Below are 12437 nucleotides of genomic sequence, written 5' to 3'. Positions count from 1 at the left end.
CTCCTGAAACCATTACCTTGGGCATTAGGTTTTCAACATGTGAACTTGAGGGGAACACAAACATTCAGCCCCTAACAACAGATGGGAAGAAAAATAATTCTGCAAAACTACTGAAGGTCTAGTTCCTATACATGCTCTTGCAGAATAGAAGGTAACCCGAATGGGCGAGCTATGCCTGCTTGTTCATGGATGGCACCCACTTGCCACGCTGAGCGTGAAGCATTGACCAACCATGACACCCTGTTCAACCTTCCAATCTGTCCTCATTTCTGGGTTCTCCCTGCCCCTGGATAAATGTGCATCCAGCCTGGGAAGCTGGCTTATCTGTACCAAGATCCTGCTTCCTTTCCGTGTCTCCCCAAACGTAATGGTGCAAAAATAGAATGCTGTCATGACAAGAAGCTGGTGCAAAATCTAATAAAGAATAGTATGGGCTCAAAGAGGCATCCGTTTCTTCAGGACATGAACATTATACAAAGAGACCAAACATGAGTCCCGGGCTTCTATAGATCCCTCAGGTTGCACTTTGGATATCCATAGATTTGGCCTCGGGATGTACCTCTGGAGTGACAAAATGGCCATTTTCTTTTTCAACTGTGCTTGTGGTTTAAGTTTCCACATTGTCTCTAAAGTTACCCTCTGAATACACCAAAAGGAGAAAAGGTTCTTGAGGACACGGGTGCATTGTTACTTGTTTTTATTGTAAGCGGCTGAGCATCAGTAGGCACAGTTAGAGGGTGGGTTGATTTGGCAGTCTCTTATTGTTCCTGGATGCTCAGACCCCCAGGGTAGCATTCCCACGTAAGCTATTGCAGTCAGCTTCTGATAAATGAGTCTCGGCTAGCTGTGCAGTGCACACAGCATCTGAAAGAAACAAAGCCCTCCTCTGACCCGGCCTAGGTACAGTTGCAGGAATCATTGTCCAAGATGTTGAGGGGCAACACCAGAACCAACGAGCCCCTTTCAGCCACCCTCAACTCCCGTTTCAGCAAAGGCTAGCCTGCACTTGCTACTGTTCATGCCAATGAGCTTTAGTAATTAAGTAGAGCCCGTGGAGCCCAGCATATGTAACTGATGTCAATAATAGTCAATCCAATGTCATATTTTAGAAGTCAAGTCCAGAAGGTAACAGAATTTATTAGTATATCAGCCATATTATGCTTTGCTGTAACACTAAAGAGAGATGGTTCTATGACTTCTAAAAAATTTCAATTAGGACTTTTTTTTAGGGTGGCAAATACTGTGAAGCTTTATGGAAAAGAATTCGCAATGCACTCTGTGTGTTTTATTATTCATTATGTGGTGAACGTGGTGAAGTCGATTTTGTTCAAGATCTAGATGAAGACATGGAGCTCATTCAGAGGACCTCTGACTTAAAATGGATAAACCAATTCATACACAAATGCATCATGCATAAGATTTCAATAACTGAAAAATGGCTGAAATATAAAAATCTCTCTGTTTCCATTTCTTCTTTTGGAGGCTAATGGATAGAGAGCCTTTGGCTTCCAGAACTTGGAAAATGACCCGCAGGAAGGGGAAGAATTGTAAGCATAAGTATGTTGTACAAGGATATGTAAAGGAAGGACAAAATAGAGGAATGAAGTTTTCTCAGCTTGCAAGCCACAATAGTAGAAGCAGTAGAAGAACGATGATATAGCCATCAGGCAGTGCTGCCCCCAGCCTATTGGGTCCCTGTCCCAGATGTCCTGATTCCCCTTGAGATCCACTCTTCATCCCTCCACCTGGGTCTCTGCCCTGAAGGAGGATCTCTACAAACTGCATCACCTGGGTCCCCTTGCCCACTGGCCCCCAGTTGGCTTCAGCTAATGGGAGGCAGCACGTGGAGGTCAGAAGGAGGGACGAGAGAAGTCAGGGTATCATTCCCTCGGCTCTCTCCCTGACGGGCCTTGGTTTAACAGTTGCTGTGTCATTCAGTTGCTCTCTGCGATTTCAGTGCTTGTGCATACTGGTGACAGTTCCTTCCCCTCTGGCCCTCCTGCTATTGCCAGTCTTGGGGTTCCTTGCCACCCAGCGCTGGTTTCCCTGTTCACACCTTCATAAGTTGTCTCTCCTTCAAACTCTATTACCTCTTTGAGTGTGCCATCTGTTTCTTACCAGGACACAGACAAATATAGAACCTTTGTAAGAATTAGAAAAAGGCACCTGATGGGTACATGAGGGTTCATTATATGGTTGTCTCTGCTTTGGTATGCATTGAAATTTTCGAAAATAAAACAATTCCCAAGAAGAACAAAAAATAAAAATGTGTCCCTTCGGTGAATGGTGCCCTGCAGGTGCATTGCTCTGTGGGCACAGAATTCAGGCTGGATTCCAGCCAAACTCCCTCCCTCAGCGGGTGACTTTGTGCAGTGCACAAAATGCCCAGATGAATGTGGCAGCCCTCCAAAAGGATGGGTAGATCCCTAAAAGCTGGAAAATATCTTAAAGAGAAAGCAAAGGTTGACCTGGGTCTTTAAGGATATTTGGGACTTAAATTGGAAAGTGCATTGCATGCAAGGAATGCCTGCAGGACAGGTGAGTATAAGCTGTATACATGCTGTAGATTCTGCTAGGCAAGGAGTGCACCTTGAAGGGATTGTTGCAGCATAAGAAAGTAGAGACAGGATGAAAATGGGCCTTGACAGCTGAGCTATAAAATGTGAATTGTCATGTGTGATCAACCAGGCAGTATGGAGCACCATTTGGACACATGGACTCTAAAACTAGACCTACTGGGCTTAGATCATGGTTTTGCCATCCATTAACTTTGCACAGCTACTCATCCTCACTCAGCCTCAGTTTTCTCTTTTACCAAATGGAGATAAAATAGCATGCACCTCTTAGATGTGCAAGGGGGCTGAATTTTAAAATACATATGAGGTGCTTAGCACAGTGCCTGACAGTAAGTACTTGGTAGACATCAACTACTATCACCAAAAGTCTTTCAACAGAAGAGTAATTTGATGAAAACAATAGCTCGTGAAGATAGGTCAGATCATGTGTGCAGGATGCACGAAAAAGGAAGAGGCAGGGAGGGAAGTTGGTGTGAGGCTCTTGTACCATCTGCACTCTGGGAGAGCCAGGGGAAATGAGATAGAAGAAGCAGGTGCAGGGAGCTCTGGGAGAAAAAGAGAAGGAGGGCTGTAAATGGGTGGGTCATGAGCATGAGGAGTCAGAGGGGGCTCCAGACACTTTTCTGAGGTCTGTAGTCTCCACTGGTGTAAATGCACACAGGCAGCTTGGGCAGTTGGCTTTGAAGGACTGACAGTTTTAAAATTTTTGTACAAGCTAAAAGAATATGAACCTAAATTTGCCAGTAAAAGAATTAAAGAACCATTAGATTTTACCCTTCTGCTTTGCCCAATATCGAATATTAGATCCAAGATGCTGTTACCAAACAAAACCCCAATGGACACCTCAAACATTCCAGTGCTAACTGGTCACACCTCCAATTGCCAAAGGTGGTTTTTTATATCCAGAAGTTCAAGTTCTTCTGATTAAAGTCTGAGGTAAGGTGTCCTCGGTTGAGAGAGCATCCTCGTACAAGAGAATTCTCTAAGAGCATATGTAATTTACAAGTTCAGTTCTTAGCAAAAATAACCAGATGGTGGAGGAAGCTAGTGAGCCCTTGACTTTAGTATCTACCATTTGGAATAGAGGAGGAAGTCGTTAATTTTAAGAAATGATTTCTGTAAGTCCCCTGTTGAACATTGATTCGTGGGCAAGCCTCCCTACAAATTCAGTACCATTTTAAGAACCACCGTGAAACCATTTTTTAGCCATAGCTCCCTCTGAGAAAAGTTATCCCTTGTTTTCACTTTCTGGTCTTTCTTCTCAGGAGTCGAGCTCAGTTGTTGCAGATGTTCTGGCCCACTGTCAGAGACAGCACAGCACAGTCTGGTACCCAGGCCCCTCCTGCCTCACGTTAATCTGTTCTTTCCCTGTCGGCCTCGCAGATACTTGCCCGAAATCATGAACGATGGGCTGACCAACCAGATTAACAACCCGGAGGTCGACGTGGACATCACACGGCCCGACACTTTCATCAGGCAGCAGATCATGGCTCTCCGTGTGATGACCAACAAACTAAAGAATGCATACAATGGCAATGATGTCAACTTCCAGGACACGAGTAAGGAAGTCTTTATCGGTACCAATAACCTCCACAGTGAGAAACAGGTTGTAGATGATACCCCACTTTTTCTTCAAGAGCAATGTTCACATTTAATCTTGTGTCCTGCTTGCCTGGTCTGAAGAGCTCTTTACAGTCCTTTGGACTGAAAGCTCTGATGCACAAAGCTTAGGATTCCACTAAAATCATAACTGGTCTTAAGGAATAGTTTCAGTGGATTACATTCAATGCTTCCCAAGCTAACCATTGGGTCTCATCTGCCAGGTGATCCATTCATGATCAAGCAACAAAGTAATGTTTTCATCTTCTCCTTCCCCCATCATCATTTACATCTCTGCCCCAAACTCTTGTCCCCTTCTCCAACCACCAAAAGAAGAATGTTCTGAAGCTTCCTCAGACAAGGCTAGGTTGAAATCCCGGTTTTATCACTTACCGACTTAAGCAAATTATTTCTTGAGTCTCAGATTTCTCTTCTATAGAATGGGGAACGTTCCAGCCTGTGAGGTCGGGTCTTTGGGAAGTTCATTTGCGGCCATCTGTGAAGGAGCTAAGATAATATCTCATGTGCCCTGGATTCAACTGCATTAGCTCTCCCTCTATCCAGTCCCTCACGTGTATGAACCATAGACATTGGTCTCTGAAATATTGACAGAAATAATGAAATGCTGGTGCAATAGGACCCATGACTAGTTTATTAGCCATCCCAAAATATGAGAAGTGATTGGAAAGTCTATGAAGTGAGCGTTAAATTAAATTTGGGGTTTGTGTAAGTGGTTTTAAGATGTGTAACTATACAAATTTGGGGGGGTTATTTTATTGCTTTGGGATTTTTTTAAAGATATGTATCCTTAAACAGAGTTCTTGGGAAAAGATTTCTTGAACATAAGCTGTGCAGTCACCAGTGATTCTATAATTTGATCACTGAAGCAAAAGATGATGTTTGTGTGCTTGAATTAACGAGATAGAAAGAAACAAGTTACAGATGGAGGACATTAAGTCATCCAAGTCTTAGCCAGCATCCTACTGAGTTGTCCCCTGCAGAAAATTTTTAGTGCTTTATTCCATTTTAAGCAACTCAAAAATTAATTTTCTAAATGCAGGATAATTGCCAACCCACTAGACTTTATTGCTGTAAGATTTCTGAGAGTCCTCCTATTATTTCTCCTCCTCTTCACTAAACTTCTTCTTTACCTCTTCAGAAGAGAACCTTCCACGAGGTGTTAGCCTTTGATGCTTCTCCCCTGCTCGTTCCTTAGCTTTGCTCCTCTGAATGCATTGTCATCCTCTCTGTCTCACGAAATGCTTTATTATCTGGAGAATGACTATAGGAATAAGTAATTCAAGGTAATGTAAGAATTAGTTGAGGTTGGCCTTGTTTCTCTTTCCTCTTTGACCTAAAGAGGTTATGTACGTGTCAGTCTACAAAGCTTAGGGAACGTCCTTGCAGAGAGATCGCGCTCCACTTCCCCTCACAAGAAAATAAAAATTAACAACAGTTAAGAGCATCACTTAGCTCTAACCCAAGCCCCATATTTGGTCCTCCGTTTTAGGATAGTGTCTGTCCTATAAACCATTATCACATCTTACAACAATCATCACCCTTCCTGCCTTTGACATTTTGGAAAATCACCCCTTAAACTCCTGCATTTCTGACTCCTTTTCAGAAAGAGATGGGGCCATTATTTTTCTCAGCTGGATCTCCTGTCATTATTTGCTTACCACAGTTTTAATATTCTAAATCACTTTAATAATATCTTTGTAAAGGTTATAGTACTTCTTGTTCATAATACCAGTGTTAAGAACAATTCCCTTAGCAGTTCTGGTATCTCTGAATTTAATTAATGGGCATTTTCCCCCTTGTAAAGGCCACTAAAGATAAATCCGAGAAAATGTTAAGAACCTGGTATAGTGTATTCAAGTGATCTTACCTGATATTTAGATGTCCCATTTAAAAAGAAGAAGAAGAAGAAGAAGAAGAATCATGCTGAGTTGTGCCTTGCTTATTCGGGGGGACCATAGAAGAGCCCCTGTGTTACTTGACGGCACTTACATGGTATCTAGTGCCCAAGATGGCGCCGGTATGCCAGGGGCAGCTCAACAAGCTCATCCTTGTTTCAAGCCAACAGGGAGGAATTTATTGAGTGAATCTTTGAGCAAGTGGGGCAAACAGGAAATGTCATTACCAGGTTTACAGTTTCCTCTGTTCTCCCAGGCACATTATCTCACCTATTCCCCCTAACGATCCTGTGAAACAGGAATATTCTCCTTTTTACTGCTGAGCAAGCGAGCCCAGTGAGGCTCACCGGCTTGCCCTCGTTCACTTAGAGAAAAAAACGGCAGGTTAAAATCTAGGTCCTCTTTGCTGTAGGAACCGTGTTTTTTGTTCTTTGTTTTCCCATCAGGCCTCATTGCAAGTGCAGCGTTTGGTGCCCTCACACATTTTACCAGAATGGCTTCACACACGCTCTACGTGTAAATGCCATTGTCTGGATCTGTTGAGATAAGGAAAGGGACAGAAGTTGAGGAAACTGCTCAAGGCACATTTAACTGTTCAGCGAGGAATTTTTGTGCACCTGCTGCACGCCAGGGACCATTAAAGGCCATGGGGATACAGAAGTGAACAGTATACACCACACAAAGTCTCTGCCCTCCACAAGCACACATTCTCACAGGGGACACAAGAGAACAAGCAAGTTAATACTACAGTTGCAAATGGCGTTAAGTACTTCCACACAGCTAGAAACTGATGGAGACCGAACTGGGACCCTGGTCTGAGACACAGGGTTTGTGAAGCAGGAAGGAAGCAAGCGGTGAGAAGTGGACTAGAGCAGGCCCAGAAGGCATGGCAGGCAAGTGGGAAGACGCCATGCTAAGAGGACATACGAGGTGGGCACCTGGGCGTTGATTTCAAGCAGGAATGGCAAACATTTTCTGTCAAGAGCCAGATATTAAATATGCTCAGCTTTGAATGCAGAATGAGACAATGCAGAAGCGAAGGGGGTGGCTATGTTCCAGTATAACCTCATCCATGGACACTGAGGTTTAGATTTCACACACACCCTACTCATACGTCACAAAATACTATTCTCCATTGGATTATTTTTTTAAAAAAACTTGAAAATATAAAATCCATTCTTGGGTTATGGTCCTGACAAATACAAGCAGCTGTCCATAGTCGTCAACCCCGGGGTCAGAGGGAGAAGTTGGTTGAGATGGAGCTCATCCTCACTCTTAGAGGAGAACACAGGTGGAATCAAGTAGTCAAAATGCATAATAATACGTGCCTTTCACAACTATGTGCTCCTGTTCTCAGGTTGCCTACTTAGCCGTCTTTGTTTACCTTAAACCTCATTTCAAGATCCTTTACCAAAGCACAATATCTGCTGAGAACAATGGCCCCAAGGTACAAAAGGAGCGAGGGACAGAATTTCTTAAAGCAATTTAAACATTAACCAGAATAAGAAATACCTCTTGAATGCCAACACTGTAGGGATGGCCCCTCGCCGGGTCTAGGAGTCATACGTTTCGTCAGTTGGGTAACTGGATGTCAGTTAGCACTGGGTGTCAGACATCTATTTTGGTCAGGTCTGCCTGCCCATCACAAACCTGCCCGCTAAACACAAACCCGTCGTGGGGGTTGGGAGGGGGAACATCCCTTCCACCCCCAGACCCAAATCTGGTGGGTGCCCCCACTCCTTCCCAGTCCTGGTCTAACTTTCTTTCTCAATCCGCCCACGCCAGGCGATGAATCCAGCGGCTCGGGGAGTGGCAGTGGGTGCATGGATGATGTGTGTCCCACGGAGTTTGAGTTCGTCACCACAGAGGCCCCCGCGGTGGACCCCGACCGGAGAGAGGTGGACTCTTCGGCAGCCCAGCCCGGCCACTCCCTGCTCTCAGGATCTCTGGTCTGCATCGTCCTGGCACTGCAGAGACTGTGCAGATAATCCTGGGTTTTTGGTCAGATGAAACTGCATTTTAGCTATCTGAATGGCCAACTCACTTCTTTTCTTACACTCTTGGACAATGGACCATGCCACAAAAACTTACCCGTTTTCTATGAGAAGAGACAGTACTGCACTCTGCCTCCCTTTCTGTTTGCCCAAAGAGTACTGGGTGCCACACTGGACTGCTTCCTCTTTCCTTCAGCTCTCTGTGGGGACCTTGTTTATTCTAGAGAATTCTTAACTCAAATCTTTCATACCAGGAGATTTTCTTACCTTCATTTGCTTTTATGCTGCAGAAGTAAAAGAATCTCACGTTGTGAGGTTTTTTTTTTTTTCCTGTTTAAAAAAAAAAAAAGAAGGCAGGAAGAAAATAATTTCCCTTGTAAAATCAGGCCAAACCCCCAAGACAACTGCACTTTCTACAAAGGAGCCAACAAGAGAGAAAAATAAAAAAAACTTTAACACTGTAAGTTCAGCATTGCCAGCCAACTCCCAGTATAAGCTTTTCTGTGATAAACCGGGTTTACAAAATGCTTTCGGGGAGAAAGTTTGAGATTTTTTTTTAACGTGGTGAAAATACAGTGTTGTCTTGGAGGTATTGTCTTGCACTCTATCCACACAATACCAAATTGAATTGGGGGTACTGATACTAAATTTAGAACTCCATCGTTAACATGAGAGTAAAATTGCCATGACCCAGCACCTCTCTCTCACCTTGCCCAATTTCAATTTCAATGATGGCACCATTTTCCTTAATTCTCTTAATGTCTGTCCCCTGTATCCAATTGGCACAGATTTTTCTCTTCATCTCCAGCTACTAGTGGACACTCCCATCAATTCATCCTCCTTAAGGGTCTGAATTGAAAATAATCTTCTGTGATACAGTGGCTTTGCTTTAGCCACAGGTTGGACGTTAATTCGACATTTCTGCCCCTGTGCTCATTACCGTCCCAAAATAAGAGTTCTTTTAATGAACTCATAAGCAATTTGATCCATAAGTGAGTTTTCATGTTTAACAGTTTGCTTTGTGTCAGTTGGTTTCTGCATCACAAGGGCATTCTCTTACAAAATAACTCACAACAAAAACCGTCAAGACAAAAAAAAAAAAAATATATATATATATATATATATAGTATTGACATGGAGATTTCTTTCACTTTTTTAGTCTTAGTATGATCATCTATTTTTATATCTCTCTATATATATAAATCACAGATTTTAACTTCTTAATTCCAAGCTCAGGGTTGACACACCTTTGTAACGAAAATGTTTTGTCAACCACCTCTTCTTGTTTTGTGCTGCTCAGAGAAGGGATTCCTCAACGATCTGTGAGCACCAAGAATCAAGAAAGAGAACTTTTTACGTATCTAATTGTCCGTTTCTTAAAAGTTTGCCAGGGCACACCCTTTTTTGCATGAGCGTGCTTTGTCCTGGGTGCTCCAGATGGTACCGGGCTCACGGGGGGAGCCATGGGTGTGCAGGACTGTCCTGGTGATGGAAACTGTAGAATGGTGTATACACGCAAAACCATTGCTTCCATGTACGCCTTCAGCCTAGGATTCCCGCTTGGCACTTGGACTTGGACATAGGACCTAACTCAAGAGGCCACTTTAGAGCCACAAGCCTAACTGACCCTCCAAGTGTACCAAAGCCAGGCCCTTATGCTCCCCTTGGTAGAGAGAAGCAAAATAAACCAAACTGGGGCTTTATTCATATAGTTGGCTCTCCATGTGTTTCTTGGTTTTGATGATGATCTGGGGTTGGGAAAAGTAATGTTTCAAGACACCACCGTATGCCAGTCACATTTTATTTAACCCATTGGCAGAAATGGCATGTAAATGGTATTTTTTTATCTTTGCTCTCATCAAAATTATAATTAGTTATTGATTTAGTCATCACATTTAAGTAGAACACATGCGGCACAATAGTATTAAGTATATTTGAGCACTTTTGCAAAACTGCAAAGTATTTAGAAGCATCTATTGCTATTTTATGCCTAGGGAAATATAAAAAGTAGGATTCTATGAGACTTTGTGGCATCTTTTCATTTAAATCTTTATGAAATTAACACCTAATCTAATTCAGCATTGCATACTTCTAGAAAACCATCCATTTCACTGCCAAACTTCGGCTTCCTATCACCAATTACACAGAAAACATCTCTATGAAGGACCAATCATTTACATTGCCCATTTCATTGTATGTTCAGAAATCAGTATTGTCTTTTTCCAATAATTAAGGTGCAATACCAATTAAATCAATTTTGATTTTCCAGAATATTTGAGTAATAACTTGTTTTTATGGCTTTAAACTCCAAGTCTTTCCTTTTTTCAATATTTCTGCATTGTCTTCTGTGAAGTAGAGCAGAATGCCTTGTTTCCTCTGTGCTTTCACCCCCAAAAGGCTTTGTGCATGTGTATGAATACACGTTATATTAATGAATGTGAATCCATGCTCTGTATACACTAAACACACAGATAATATATAAACGCCTGCTTCATTTGTTTCAACACCTTCACGATTGATATTATTCATATTGGTGAGATAACAGTGATCCATATGAGCCAGGCAGAGAGCTGAAATGACTATCAGTTAATGATGCCACAACATTCATCCCCTGCATGGATGTGGTCAAAATATTATTCAAATCGCACTTCCTAGTTTTTATCATCATCCGACTGTGTTGTATGATTTTCAGACCAATGTAACATGAGACTTGTTTTCTGTCCTAAGGGAATTAGTTTAATCTAGTTATCCCATTTCAGTAAGTATTTCAGCATTCCTCCTCTCCCCCGCCCCCTGCCATGTTAATTTCTCTTGTCTAAACATAGCCATCGGGGATGAAAGGATGTTCCATTATTTCTCCCGATCTGCCCTCATTTGCTTTGATGTCCCCTAAATTCTCTAATCACATCACAACCTCTGTTAGGAGTAGGGAGGAATGGGCTCACTGAAATCAGACACTAGAAATTGTTGGGTGACGCTCATGACCGCAAACACTTAGCTTTATTGAAGTGCCTCTCTTTACATGTTCTTTAGTTATAATATGTATTTTTCTAACAGAAATACACGTCTGTAACTGGTGTATATTATACTTTGTATATGTTATAACAAAAGCTAAACAGAGGCTAAAGTCTTTAGCAGAGAAGAATGAATTGCAAATTCATGAATAAGAGCTCTGCTTATGGTTCTGTATCGAAGGGTAACCATGACAGCCTTCTGTCACCTTAATGAAGATCAAGTGGGTACTTTGATGACCGCCATCATAGAAAAACGTTACCACTAGCAATCGAACTCCCTTACGGTGATTTACCCAGAGAAGTAACTGGTATTACCTACTTTCATTGTAAGGGATAGGAAATATTACTTTGTCTACACTGAAAAACACTATTAAGTAGTAATTGTAAAAGTAACATTCTGTAAATCAAACACATTGAAAATATTACTGGACACAGAACCCTGATATTTAATTTATATTCCCTGCTGCAGACATTAGCCTACTTTAATGCTTTAGCCATTACATACATGTTTTGGCTACACACTGAACACCAACTAAAGTCCCCAAGGAGGAATAGAAACTTAGCAAATTCCTGAGTTGTGAACTCTTTTATGGCTTCTCTCCGCAAGGCTAATTATCAGGTGGTTTGATTACAGGTGGAAGTGTTAGCAAATGTAAGTTTTGACTTATCCAAAACTTGCAGAAATACCAACTCATTTTTATTTACTTACAGTCACTAATAGACCTGACTTTTAACTTAAAAGAGGGTGTGTGTGGGGAGTGGGGGGGGGGAGCAGTTTAGCTTTGCCAAGAGAAGAGTAAAGGAGACCATAACTTATACATTTGCAACGTGTTTCTCCTTGGTGGAGACATTAGCCAGTGTTTAGTTTCAGGCCAAGTTATACAAATAGAGTATTGATTTGTATGCATTCTGGAGCCTTGCTGCATCATGGTTTGCTATGGCGTGGGACTCAGCCTAGCCTGGGGCTATTTGAACCTCATTCAGAGTTGAGTAGTTACTCGAATCTTTGACATTGCCTTGTAATGAGGTACTTCCATGAGAAGACCCCTGACGATGGATAACAGTGAGGTCTCTGTGTGCATATGCATAATATATATGCAGGACAAATGTGTGCACCAATCAAACCTAAAATTTTATGTGACTGTCAAATGAGTATTACTTGGGTTAAGATTTTTCATTTCTGATTTGGATAGAAAATTGCTATTAATCTTGTATTAAAATAGTTTTTAAAAATCTACCAGTGCCCTTTCTGCATTTTCTTAATTATTGTCATAGTCTACATTTCAGAGTTTTTGAAGTTCTCTTTGTTTGAGACCTTTTTAGAAACTGCAGTATTAA

At 42.0% G+C, this 12437-nt stretch overlaps 1 protein-coding gene across 1 annotated transcript in view; it reads left to right on the top strand.

Moving 5' to 3' along the window:
• Positions 1 to 8090, top strand: part of GPC6 (glypican 6) — a 1077089-nt gene extending 1068999 nt beyond the window's left edge. Inside the window, exons 8-9 of the mRNA XM_021695926.2 lie at positions 3960 to 4135; positions 7877 to 8090. Of these exons, the coding sequence (XP_021551601.1) occupies positions 3960 to 4135; positions 7877 to 8079 (379 nt within the window). The 3' untranslated portion in view covers positions 8080 to 8090. The remainder of the gene's footprint in view (positions 1 to 3959; positions 4136 to 7876) is intronic.
• Positions 8091 to 12437: the final 4347 nt, after the last annotated feature.

The sequence above is a fragment of the Neomonachus schauinslandi genome, chromosome 3 (genome assembly GCF_002201575.2).
Source record: "Neomonachus schauinslandi chromosome 3, ASM220157v2, whole genome shotgun sequence".
NCBI classification, from domain to species: domain Eukaryota; kingdom Metazoa; phylum Chordata; class Mammalia; order Carnivora; family Phocidae; genus Neomonachus; species Neomonachus schauinslandi.
Note: the sequence above shows the minus strand (reverse complement) of the source record. Positions and strands in the feature narration are given on the sequence as shown.